Source organism: Talpa occidentalis, unplaced genomic scaffold (genome assembly GCF_014898055.3).
Source record: "Talpa occidentalis isolate TD23 unplaced genomic scaffold, MPIMG_talOcc4v2.1, whole genome shotgun sequence".
NCBI classification, from domain to species: Eukaryota; Metazoa; Chordata; class Mammalia; order Eulipotyphla; family Talpidae; genus Talpa; species Talpa occidentalis.
The window spans coordinates 74,232,679-74,246,602 of NW_026555331.1; the positions used below are offsets into that span (position 1 = coordinate 74,232,679).

General features: G+C 35.7%; 1 protein-coding gene across 13 annotated transcripts in view; it reads right to left on the reverse strand.

The window, feature by feature from the left end:
- Positions 1 to 13,924, reverse strand: part of HECW1 (HECT, C2 and WW domain containing E3 ubiquitin protein ligase 1) — a 544,009-nt gene that overhangs the window by 101,828 nt on the left and 428,257 nt on the right. For all 13 annotated transcript variants that reach the window (XM_054692293.1, XM_054692292.1, XM_054692290.1 and 10 more), the window contains 2 exons: positions 9,148 to 9,249; positions 4,199 to 4,349 (listed from right to left, as the gene is read on the reverse strand). In XM_054692293.1, coding sequence (XP_054548268.1) covers positions 4,199 to 4,349; positions 9,148 to 9,249 — 253 coding nt within the window. The remainder of the gene's footprint in view (positions 1 to 4,198; positions 4,350 to 9,147; positions 9,250 to 13,924) is intronic.

Sequence of the window (13,924 nt, forward strand, 5' to 3'; positions counted from 1 at the left end):
CAATAGAAGCTCACATCAAAAAACAAGAAAGAACTCAAAGAAACAACCTAATCTCGAAGCTCAAAGATCTAGAAAAAGAACAACAAAAAAACCCCAGAACCAGTAGAAGAAAAGAAATAATAAAAACCAAAGCAGAAATAAATGAAATTGAAACTAAAAAAACAATCCAAAAGATCAATGAAACCAAGAGCTGGTTCTTTGAAAAAATAAATAAAATAGACAAACCCCTAGCCAGGCTCACAAAGGAAAAAAGGGAGAAAGCACAAATACACAGGATCATAAATGAAAGAGGAGAAATCACAACGGACACAGCAGAAATCAAAAGAATAATCAGTAACTACTATGAACAGTTATATGGAAACAAGTTCAACAATCTAGAGGAGATGGACAAATTCCTACAACTCTACAATCACCCAAAGCTAGATAAAGAAGAAATAGAACACCTAAACAGACCAATTACAAGCAGCGAAATTGAAATGGTAATTAAAAACCTCCCCAAAAACAAAAGTCCAGGACCTGATGGATTTACAAATGAATTCTACCAAACATTCAGAGACGAATTAGTGCCTATCCTTCACAAACTCTTCCAAAAAATTGAGAAGGAAGGGACAATACCAAACACGTTCTATGAAGCCAATATTACACTAATACCAAAACCGAATAAGGACAACACAAAAAAGGAAAACTATAGGCCAATCTCCCTAATGAACACTGATGCAAAAATCCTCAATAAAATTTTAGCTATCAGAATCCAACAATGTATCCATAAGATAATTCACCACGACCAAGTTGGATTCATTCCAGGGGCACAAGGATGGTTTAACATCCGAAAATCAATCAACGTTATCCAACACATCAACAAAAAGAAATATAAAAACCATATGATAATATCAATAGATGCTGAGAAAGCTTTCGACAAAGTGCAACACCCATTCATGATAAAAGCCCTTGAAATTCTTGGGATACAAGGAACATACCTCAACATCATAAAGGCCATCTATGACAAGCCAACAGCCAGTATCATTCTCAATGGTGAAAAGCTGAAAGCAATTCCATTAAGATCTGGAACAAGACAAGGATGTCCACTCTCACCACTGCTTTTCAATATAATACTGGAAGTCCTAGCCAGAGCAATAAGACAAGAGAAAGACATCCAAGGAATCCAAATAGGAAAAGAAGAAGTCAAACTATCACTATTTGCAGACGATATGATAATATACATAGAGAACCCCAAAATCTCCACAGAAAAACTAATTCAACTCATCAATCAATTCAGTAAAGTGGCAGGATACAAAATCAACACGCAAAAGTCAGTAGCCTTCCTATACACAAACAATAAATCTGAAGAAGAAGAAATCAAAAAAACCACCCCTTTTATTATCGAAACAAAAAAAATCAAATATTTGGGAATAAATCTAACAAAAGAGGTAAAGGACCTATACAAAGAAAACTATAAAACACTGTTAAAAGAAATAGAAGAAGACACAAAGAAATGGAAAGACATCCCCTGCTCATGGATTGGAAGAATAAACATTATTAAAATGGCCATCCTACCAAAAGCAATATACAGATTCAATGCTATTCCAATCAAAATCTCAATGGCATTCTTCAAAGAAATAGAACAATTATTGATGAAATTCATATGGAATCACCAAAAACCCCGAATAGCCAAAGCTCTACTGAAAAAAAAAGAAGGAAATGGAGGCATCACACTCCCAGACTTCAAACTATACTACAAAGCCATAATCATCAAAACTGCATGGTATTGGAACAAGAACAGACATACAGACCAATGGAATCGAATAGAAAATCCAGAAATAAACCCACAGATTTATGGTCAACTAATCTTTGACAAAGGAGCAAAGACTATGCATTGGAGCAAAGAAAGTTTGTTCAATAAATGGTGCTGGGAAAACTGGGTCGCTACATGCAAAAGAATGAAGCTTGACCACTACCTCACACCATACACAAAAATCAACTCAAAATGGATTAAAGAACTAGACATAAGACCTGAAACCATAAAATACATAGAAGGAAATATAGGCGAAACACTACGGGATTTGCACATCAAAGACATCTTTACAGACACATCACCCAAAGCAGTGATAGTGAAGAGAAAGATAAACAGCTGGGACTACATCAAATTAAAGAGCTTCTGCACAGCAAAAGAGACAATAACAAAAACAAAGAGAAACCCCACCAACTGGGAGAACATTTTTGCACACAACACTAATGATAAAGGACTGATCACAAAAATCTGCAAAGAGCTGATGAGACTCAGCAACAACAAAGAAAATAATCCAGTCAAAAAATGGGCAGAAGAGCTAAAAAGAAACTTTTCTGAAGAGGAAATGCAAATGGCCAACAGACATATGAAAAAATGTTCAACATCACTTGTAATCAGGGAAATGCAAATCAAAACTACCATGAGATACCATCTCACACCAGTGAGAATGGCACATATTAAAAAAACTAGCAACAACAAATGTTGGCGAGGATGTGGAGAAAAAGGAACTCTCCTGCACTGCTGGTGGGAGTGCAAACTGGTCCAACCACTATGGAGAGCTGTGTGGAGATTTCTGGACCTACTAAACATAGAGCTTCCATATGATCCAGCAATTCCACTCCTAGGTATTTACCCAAAGGACACAGAAACATCAATTCCAAAGAACACCTGCACCCCTATGTTTATAGCAGCACTGTTTACAATAACTAAGCTTTGGAAATAGCCCAAATGCCCAAAAATAGATGACTGGATCAACAAGATGTGGTACATATATACCATGGAATATTACTCAGCATTCAAAAAAGATAAACACATGCAATTTGCAGCAACATGGATGGCACTGGAAGGGATCATGCTCAGCGAAATAAGCCAAAAAGAAAAAGAAAAATACCGGATGGTCTCACTCATAGCAGGAATCTAGAAAACTTAAATAAGGGACCAGGAAAATGAATATAAGAAAGTGAAAATCAAAATCAACAAAAAACTATGAACCAGAGACACTTTTTGGGGGGTGAGGGGCGGGAGGGGAAGGATTGGGGTCAGAATGTGGCGTTTGCAATTGTATGGGGGAATATAAAAATAAAATTTAATATTTAAAAAAAAAAATAAAGATATTACTGAGAAAAAAAAATAAAATTTAAATAAAATTAAAAAAATGGAATAGCCAAGATATGGAAACAATCCAAATGCTCCAAAATAGATAAATGCATCAAAAAGTTGTGGGTATCTATATAATGCAATATTACTCAGTGATCAAAAAGACAAACTCATGCTATCTGTGGTAATATGGATGGAGCTGGAAGGAATTATAGTAGGTGAAATTAGTCAGAAGGAAAAAGATGAATACCAGGTGGTTTCTCACTTATATGTGGAATACGGAGAAATAAAAAAAGGTCAAGAAAAAGGCAAAACTATTAATTAGCCATAGAACTGGGGCATACAACAAAGAAGGGAATGGGAGTGGAAAAACAGGGGCGGGATGAACACAAGGGAACAAACTGATGGTTCACATCATAATGATACGGTGGCAGAATTTTGGGGACTGCAATGATATAAGAAAAAAATTAATTAATTAAGAAAATAATGAAATAAACACTCTCAAATAACTTTCCTTGTTCTTTGTCCGGATGGTTGCAGCAAAGACAACTTCCTACTTAGCAGTGTGGCTCCCCCTCCAGGAATTTATTTATCACAACCTATATAACTTCTCAAGAGGCCTTGTTCAAGATGGATTTGGCCTACTTTTTGTATTATACCTCTTGAACACCATGAACTTTCATAGATTTTTGTCATAAGTCAAGGTGCTTACTTCTGATTCCACTTTATTTTGCTTTTGTGTTTAGACAGAACTCTCATAGATGCAGCCTGATGTTGCCCTCCTGATCTCAGTTTGTTACACAATTTTAGCTTATCTATTAAGCATTAAGCATCAGTTTTTTAGCCTGGGTCACTGAGAAGTTCAGAGGAGTCCCCATCTTTTAATGACACTGGCTCAGACTTAGCTGTTACCAAATTTTACAACTAGTTCTCCAAGTGCCTACTATGAGTGGGTTTCTTGAGATATTTAATTACTTTTCAGTCTCTTCATATAATCCTCATATAATGAGGAGAAAAACATAACAGGGGGTTTCTATAGCTGCCATCCTCCCTTCACTGTGGATTATAGGGGCTCACTGCATGTTGATCACCAACCGCCTGTTGAGTTGCTCCATCTGCTGGATAGACCCCGATCTCCTCATTCCATCAGGGGTAGCTGCTACTGTAGGACGCTGCCAGGTGGTGGTGCGGTTCACGTGGTCCACATAGAAGACCCGCCCATGACTGTCAATGCGAGCTTCCCAATCTAGTGTGTTATAAAAGAGAAAAATCAAGGACAAAATACTGATCCATGTAAAATAGATACCACTTCCAGATCTTCTGGAGGGAGAAGTCACCATTGATTACTTACTGAAGGCCAGACACTGCCCACAGCATCATCCAAGCCTTCTGAGGGTTTGGCATGGAACCCACATCCAGAAAGGAGCATACTGGACACAGATTCACTGCTGGGCATTTTAAAGAGCACGCTTCCTCAAATATGACCTATGTTAAAATTCTAATATTTTCCAGAGAAAAAATTTTCTATTTTGTCAATATTGTTAGCTACTCAAATGACAACAGGAAGATTAGACAAATCCTATAATGAGAACTGTCATCTAATGCTGGGGAATCCTTTCTTTGCTAAATCTGATACAGGATGGCAAGTCAGGTGAGGGAATGATAGTCTTTGTACAAAAACTATTTTTTAATTATAGTTCTAACGTACTGTGCAAGCAACTTTAGATGACCTCTATCTTAGCAATCTTGACCAGCAGTTATTCCTTTTTGAGAGGGAGAATGGGAGGATGTGATACCCAGGGTTTCAAACGCTCCTTTAATAAGCTGCAAATTCACAGAGTATATTCAACCCACCTGTGGTTGCCAAAGATCTCTTGACCAAAACAAAACAAAAAACAAAACAAAACCAGTAACAACTATTAACAAACATCCAATTTTTAAAGACCTCTTTGTGGATAACCATTCCAAAGAGTAGGAGGAGCTAAAGTTCCTTCTCAAATTTATAAACCAACCAAATAAAAGGTAGACTTATAGATATTACACTACATAAAAATGTAGGAGCTGGGGTGGGGTGGATAAAATAGCCTTCAAAACGGAGAGAGGGCAGTTATGCACACATATCTGAGCTTAACATAGACAATATCTATTGTTCAGAAATGGACTTTTAGAGTCTATATAAAAATGTGGTGCAAATAACAGCTTCATGATAAAGTTATAATGCAATTGACTAAAGAAGAAAAAGCAAAAATGACTGCAAATGGAGGAAAACCATTCAGCCCTTTAAAATGACAAAAGCTATAGCTTTGGGGAGTAGATCAGATAGTAATAATTCCACAGAAAAATTATTATCCAGGTAATGACATAGCAACTCAACTTTTAAGTGAAAAATTCAATGTACTTGTTGTATTTATGGTTATATATTATATGTGCATGGCATATCTGTTTGTGAACATTATGGCTTATGTATAACATCTTCCTGAGGGATTACCAAATAATGCCCAACAGAAACCAAAATTCCAGAAAACACCAAATTTACTTCATAAAGTAGATTGAAGAAAAAATGTCAGCTTGCACAAATATGTTTCAGGAGGTTTTAATAAAAATTGATTACTAGATAATCCAGCTGCCAAGTTGTAATTAATTAGTTCATTCATGAAATTGTGTTTATGTTTAACTACTTGATCCAAATAATGTAATCCTGTTCCAATTTTTTTTTTTTTTAATTTCAGTGATTTCTAAACTAGTGACAGCTGGGCAATTTTTTTCCCTTGACTCTAACATAACTGTCACCTAACAAAGATGAACATTAATCTTGGAGGAGTGTCATCCTATTTAATTCAATTGAACATGCTCCTTTTAACCTCACCCTGAACTAGAAACTGTGCCATGTCCTGAGGACACATTGCTGAGTAACACATGTCCCTGTCATCAGGTACCCATGGTAAAAGGAAGAATTCCATCAAAGACAAAATTTCACCTTATAAATTCTCTAGAGGAAAAGACTAAAGAATGATGCAGTGACAATACTATGTAATTTCTTTCCCCAAGTGTCAATATTCCAAATTATTCTTGGAAAAGAAAGGCAAAGCATACGGATAGTTTTTTGATTTTTTTTTGGTCAATGTATTAAATGTTTGGAATTCATAGTGCTTATTATATACTCTTAAAAACATTCAGAAACTAATAGCCATGTGTAATTGGAGGTTATGAATATGTTGTCTAGGCTGTTTTGAGAAACATTTCACCTACTACATAAGTCAAAGAAAAAACAAATTCCAGTAAAACTTCAGGTCTCAGCATGTCTCTTGATTGATTTGGCACTGTGATGCCTTAACAGATTTCTGAATATGAATATTATTCTATGATGCTGTGGCAAGTTAAAGTAATTCCTTTGCATTGTGACTTATCAAATTCATTTTGACTTTTCAAATACTAGATTATATTTTGTGTTCCATGAAATTAAGAACAATGTGGAACCTAATAATGTACCAGCTTTAATTATTATTAACAAAGTTCTGTAAAACTTATTTTTTTTACTTTAACAAATACAATGTCATGTTTTCAGTTTAGACTTTTGAACTTTAGTCACATAGGCAATTGCCTTTTTATTGTCACTAGAGGGATCTCAAATATTATATTACATCTCAAATATAACATGATCAAAACAAACTTCAGGTCTTTCATACCAAAGTCTGTTCTATCTGCAGTCTTCCTTTCCCATCTTAGCTGAAGGCAACTCTATCTTTCTAGATTAGAATTCTGAAAGTCATTCTTGACCCCTGTCTTTCTCTTCACACTTCACATTCAATCTGTCAGCAACTCTACCTACTAAATATATGTCCAGAATCTGACTACCCCATACTATCCCCTTGATTCAAGTCACCATTGTTTCTCACTTGGGTCACTGTAATAGCCATATGTTGGGCCTCATGCTTCTATCCTTCTTTCTCACAATTTAATGACAACAGAGCAACCAGAGAAAACCTGATTAAGACAGGTAACATCTGTGTTCCAAATCCTATGATGTCCCCTTTTCATCCAGAGTAAGACCCTTACTCTGCAAAACCTTTATCTGGAACCCTGTTTTCTGCCTGACTACAATAGCTACTACTTTCTCCTTTCTTAAATCTGGTCTCCTCGCTCTTCCTCAGACCCACCAGGGTATTTCCATCTAGGGATTGGCAGGAAGCTCCCCACTACTTGCATATACATTTTCCCTGCCTCTCACAATTCTAGCTTCAAATATTGTTTTTACAGTGAAAGCTAACTGATAACCCTATTTAAAATTGCAAAACAACCCCTACTCCAGATCCTCTTTCCCTATGTTACCTCTTTATTTATTATATATTAATCTATTTTTGCAAGACTAGACTATAAGCTCCATGAGAGCAGAGATATTTGTTATATATACTTAAAACAAAACCTCAAACAGAGTAGGGATTTAATTAATATTTGTTGAAGGAATGACTCTCAGTCATGATGTCTTCCAATGCTTTATTTGAGATGATCTAAGAAAACTCCACTGTTAGACTTAACTAACAAATTTCATTGTTGCATGGACATAATATTAAAAGCTATCTGGAGAAAATTTTTTTTTGTTATTAAAAGCAGTTTATATAAAGTAATTATTTAAAATACACTTATGTTCCATTATTTATATCTGTATGTAAAACTATTTGTGACTAGTATAGCTAGTTACAGTAACTCCAATTGCTTATTGGAGGTCAATTCAATTATACACATATTGGCAGTTATTTGTTATGGGGGAAGCTCATTTTTCCTGGAGAGAATGTGTTATAGATATTTTTTCAGATCAGTGCTAATTAGGAAGTATTTATAGTGACATTGAAATTTTACTATCCACTTACGGCATATCCATATATCAAAATATAAATGAAGAAAGAGATCAGGTATCAAAAGCTAAAGGGCATAATGTTTGATTTGGTTTGATTTGATATTCCTTTAAGTTAGCCTATATATGAAGATATCTATTGTTTCATCATTGATAAATTACAACTGAATAGAAGACTGAGACAAATGCAAAATATGCACATTACCAAGAGTAAATGAGTTAAAGAGTAAGCATTTCTCCTTTTGAAAACTGTTAACTGCTTGATGTAAGCAAAGGCAAAAGAATGCAAAGAAACATTGATTCCTTTCATGCTGTAAATATTTTTTAGCTGTAAAATTTACTAAATCTTAAAGGCTATCTTTGCTTGTAAAATATGCTTAATCCCAAACAGATGTTCTAAAATCCATGAACATATGTGGTGCTAAGTGAATGCATAATGTTTGGGGTGTCATTTCCTTCTAATAAGTTTATGTAATGGAGTATTATAAGGTTAAAGCATGAATGACAATCTAGAAACTTCCTTGTTCAAATTAAGCATTTAGCAAAAGAGAAAGTTTTATCTTTATCAATGAGAAAACTGTCTCTGAAAGATTACATGATATCCCCAAGTTCAGATGACCAGTTAGATAATTATTAATGACATAATACAGTTATCGGGGTAAAATGATATTGAATTCTATCCCTAAAGATGACATTGTTTTCCCAGGCAATTCCTATAAACTTCAAAAAAAATTTGAGGTGATCACTTATTAATGTAAATTATATGAGGAAAAAGCAAGTTCATGGGTCCTGATGGATTAAAGATGTTTTATTATATGGAAATGTTTGTGATATCTCAGGTCCAATGGAGAGCAGTAATATAATTCCATCTTGAACTGTTAATTTTTAGTATATAATAGTAAAATTTGGGGATTTACAGTTTTTTAAACAATTTGCAAAGACAAGTCAAATCTTATAAAAAAATACTCTTCACTTTGGAAGTGGAGGGGCACTGACAGTACTAGGTTATCTCTTCAAAGTCACATGCTGAAACCACTTGACAAAAGAGCCAATTTTCACAGTAGGTGCAAAATTTCAACAACAGGGTATGGTGGATGGGGGAAGTGTTTGGATGTTTACATAGTAGTTTATACTGACCTGTGTAGACTTGACAGGGGGAGTTAAGACATAGATTTTAAAAGCTAAAGCTTACTTGGTGGAAGAGGCTCATCGATTGTTGGGTAGTGATGATGTTCAGGCCTCAAGGAAGGAAGATGGCTGACTGGCTGGGAATTATGGAGTATAGAACATTCACCTACGGACAAGATAGTCAAGACATACAGATTCACTCATTACTGTGGCAAAGGCATTCAGATTTATTCATTGTTGTGGCAACGTCATCAAAAAAGCATGATTGTAAAACTATGACAAAAAACAACCTTCAAAAAGTGGGCAATCTATTTTTTGTGTCAGTTTGGAACAGTCAGTCATACATGACAGAGGTTATAGAAGGAATGATTAAGAAAAAAACCTGAAGAAAATGGTCAAACAGTTCATGACTATGATCTATACCTCAGAGATCAACACACAGAATCAGACTCTGTTCTTTGACTGAATATTCTTGATAGGAAGGTGGCATCAGAAAGGGACACAAAAGAAAATTAGTATAGTCTGACTTTAATTCAGCAAAAGAAATAGGATTGAGGGAGTACAGCTTTTATAAGGGCCCTTACAATCTCCACGGGCTTGTGTAAAATTACAGTTCTTTGGAGAGCTGTCACTGAAGAACTGCAAAGAGGTCATTTTTCAGATTTTGTTTTTGGAATGAAACTCAGCAATAGTGTCTTTCCAAGATGAAGTCAATAAAGTAGTGGGTCAGGAATGTAAATATCAATAGTACAGGAGATAGGAGCTGGGTGGAGAGCCAAGAAACTATGGGATCTTGTGATTATTCCACGTTATTTTGAGGAAGAGCCAGATAAGCCAGGGTGCTTGGAAAGAGAAAGGACAAGAGACAAATGAAGTAGATAGGAGGCAGAAGACTGAAACAGGAAAACTTGAAACACAGAAGTGGGATAGAAGGAAGAAGAAAACGAACATTGGGAAATTTTAGAAATAAACATCCATAGAATATGTGTCTTGATTATAATAGACATAACTAATATTATTGTCAGTCAGCTAATAGTGAACTGAACAACATTCCAAAACAGTATTATTAGGTTCCAGTAGACAATACTGTAAGGAGAATGGCGTGTGAATGGATGTCTACAGCACAGCTGTTTGAGTCACATAATCAGAGGCAGTCGCTCTTGTTCTTTGGAGAGCTAGAAGGTCCCGGGTCATGAGACATCTCCCATTCAAACTGGTTTCCTCCTGCCTGATGGGATCTTGGCTTTTTTGCAATAGCCAGAGAGCAAAGATCTGGCCTTCTCCTTTCTCTCTCCTCCATGACTGATGCAAATAAGTGTTTCATACCCCTTGGGCCAAAAAAGAAATAAACTGAAAAACAGCAGTTAAGAGCTCAAATTTCAAATTTTTCCAGAATTCCCATACATGTTAGACATGATTATTTCTCTCTAGATCCATAGAATGCTAAATAAATAAATTAGGAAAGAAGAAATGTGGGTTTAATTGAGCAATTTAATTATTAGAACTGACAAAGAAAGAGATATATGCAGGAACAAAGGATACTTTTAGTTGTTTTTTATTTGCTTGTGTGAGGTCTCTCTTTTGTTAAATTTATTTACTTTATTATTTTAATTTAGGGGTTACATTTTTACTCTTCCATATGTGCACATGTTCCACTTACCCTCCACCAAACCACTGGTGCCAATACCACAAAGGGTCATTTTAAATGTTGATTATATAGCATTATTTCTGGTGCAAATTTTGGTATGTTAACTCATATCCCTGGGATCCTCTGAGATTCTAACAAAAGTCAATGAAAGTGGCCACCAGACCAGGGTATGCACGTCTGTGTTCTGTGAATGCCACACCGATACTTGTCTTTATATGTGTTAGTCTTAGAACTGAAAAAAATATGTACAGTTGTTATGTCACCAGCTGTGTATTTTAAATTTAGTTTCTTTAAAAAAAACAAAACAAAACTTACCTCATAATTAATTCAACCAAACAGGTTAATCTCTCCTCCAAGCTAATGTAAACACATACTGTAGCTTGCAGGTTTAATGGAGCTGAGCCTACCTGCTGTGCACCCCAAGCAAATGCAATGATGTGGCTGAAGCATCTTAGCCAACTGAATGGATGGAGCATAGAGAAGCAAGTGATTCTTTTCTGCACAAGGACACAGCTCCACACACTCACCCTTGTCTCACACACAAAACATGTGTTCAGACCTGGTAGAATTCCTGAGAAGGAAACATATTCCACTTAAAAGTTAGCTTTACTGTCTGAAAAAAAAAAAGCCCTCACTCAGTGAGAGGTCAAACACTTTAAATGTGTCATCTCCTTTAATCCTTCCAGTAACTCATGAGGTAGATTCTACTTTACACCCATTTTATACACGTAGGTAACTTAGCTAAGGTATCCCAGCCAGGAAGTGGTAGGATTGAATATATATCCAAATGACCTGACAACGAGGGCCTGAGTTCATAATCACTATATTATATTGTACTTTTCATTCTCAGATTTCATAATTACTTTAAATTGTTCCTTTCATTCGATCCAAAGAAAGTTTTTAAAAACTATTTGAGGTTTAAAAAGAAGGTTTTTGTAGGGAGGAAAGAACCAAAAAGTAAATAAGGAAATAAGTCATTGCAGACTGAGCTACTGGGCATGTATGTAGTTAAGACGACCTTAACTACCTTAGTGAAGATTTCATAATCTTAGAAGTTGCAGCATGGAGGCAAGAGCGAGTCTTCTGGAAGAAGAGAGCACATGTATGTATATCAGGCAGCTTGTGCCAACATCATGCTCTTTGAGCATATGCTTTTGGGGTCCCAGTGCATGTGAGCCACTGTGCTGGCACCATTATCTCAGGGACTCACTACTGAGGGAGGGGAACCTGCCTGCAAGGTCATGAACCCATGTATGCATGGCCTTCCTGAGATCAACAGTTCCTCTCAGCAATCTTCATATTGCCCCTTGTACGACCATAGCGAAGACTTTGTGTGCTTCTTAAACTTTTCTGAGCATACAGTCTGCAGAAGTCAGAAATTTAGACATTTCTTTAGAAAATGCTGTGCAAAGACTTCCATTAAAGGCCATGAAACACTTTGCTCTCCATTCTTTAAAGGGGGTGGCTTCCCCCTGCTAGTGTTGATCCCTCAAGAGTATGTACAGCGTCTTTTTTGTAAAGTATGTTTTTATATTCATGTACACTGAACCAATTTTTAATGAGCCATGTGTGATTGTCTCTAAAATCAAAGGTCAACATATGTATATATACCCCATAGGCTAAAAAATGTTTTGACAAACTATATGAATCCAGCCTTCTTTTTGTATGGCTTTCATCTCAGAATGGCAATTACATTTTTAAAGGTAAATATGTTTAAATAAATAGTCTTTTGGTTACAACAGTTGTTGATTTTGCCTCTTCACACACAAAGTCTAAAATATTTACTATCTGGTCCTTTACAAAATAAGTTTATTGATCTTTAGTCAAAATATTCTTTCAAGCTCTTAGTTGTGCCCTTTTATATATACTCTATATACTAATTCTGTTGTAATTATTGAGTGTCATCCACAAGTTGTCTGTTACCAATCCATATTTCTGTGCCCAGAAAGATGTATATCTGATCTAGAATAAAAGTATTCAAAACTTCCATGTTAAAGAAAGGAATTGTCCACCCCATCATCATACGTTTTGGTACTTTCCATATTGTGTGTCACTACAGTTTTCCTTCCTGTGTTCCTCTTTCTTTACCAATTTCCATGCCTTTCTTCTTATCAATGGCTCTTTCTCTGAAATGTGGAATTGGACACCATTGAATACTTAAAAATACTTTTTTTTTTGTGCACTCTTTAGTTCCTGTAAAGCTTTTTAGGTGCCAGCACTTGTTAAGTTGCTGATAATTCAAACATAAGGAAGATACAATCTGGCCCTTGATGAGCTTACAATCTAGAGACACACCACAGTTTGTTTTGAAGCAATTTAAACAGAAAAAGAACAAACTAGCAGAATCTAAATTTTCCTCTTTAAAAAAAAAAATGAATATTTCATATTCTGTGTGACCTTTCAAAATTTGCCCCCTATGTCACCATCACTTGACTGAAAGATAGCTTCCAATTCTGGATAAGAAAATGCAAACTTAGTTGTGACTAAAAAGGAATGATTTTGTTAAAATACAGAAATACATTTTTAAAACTAAAGGTGACAGCTTTTGAATTAGACTTGAAACAAAGTGATTTGCACATTAATGTTACTCTTTCCTTTCATTGCCAAAATAGGCCAAAACAACAACAACAACAACAACAACAACTACAACAAAGCCAATAACGAGAACTGAGCAGACAAATAAAGACACATATGTGTAGGCCGTACATATCCATATGCACATAGACTAGTTAAATTCTAAAACAGAGGTAAAATCAATGTTCTTCAACTGATATTACATTTATTGCTAACCTTCAATATGTTTCAGGAAGTCAGCATATGTTTACATGCTATCTACCTAATGTTGATGGATGACTATCTCTCCTGTTTATGTCATTTGATACTAGGCTAGGTGCTCTGGTTGCTGTCATGACTAGAAGGTTAACAAATACTCTAAACAGTTCTGGTGATTGGTTAAAACAGAAGCACACACACAAGGGCACATTCAAATGTGTGCACCAGTTATAATTCTTGGTGCATATCTGAGAGGTGGTGGGTGTCTGCTCTTCATAGTCACAGATACTTACATACACATAGACACATGCACACATGTATGTACAGGACAACCATACGTTGCCACAGCAACCTCACGTGGGTCGATGCTCTCTCGTTTTTACCAAGTTGGTGAAACCTATGTCCCCCTGGTGTTCCCATC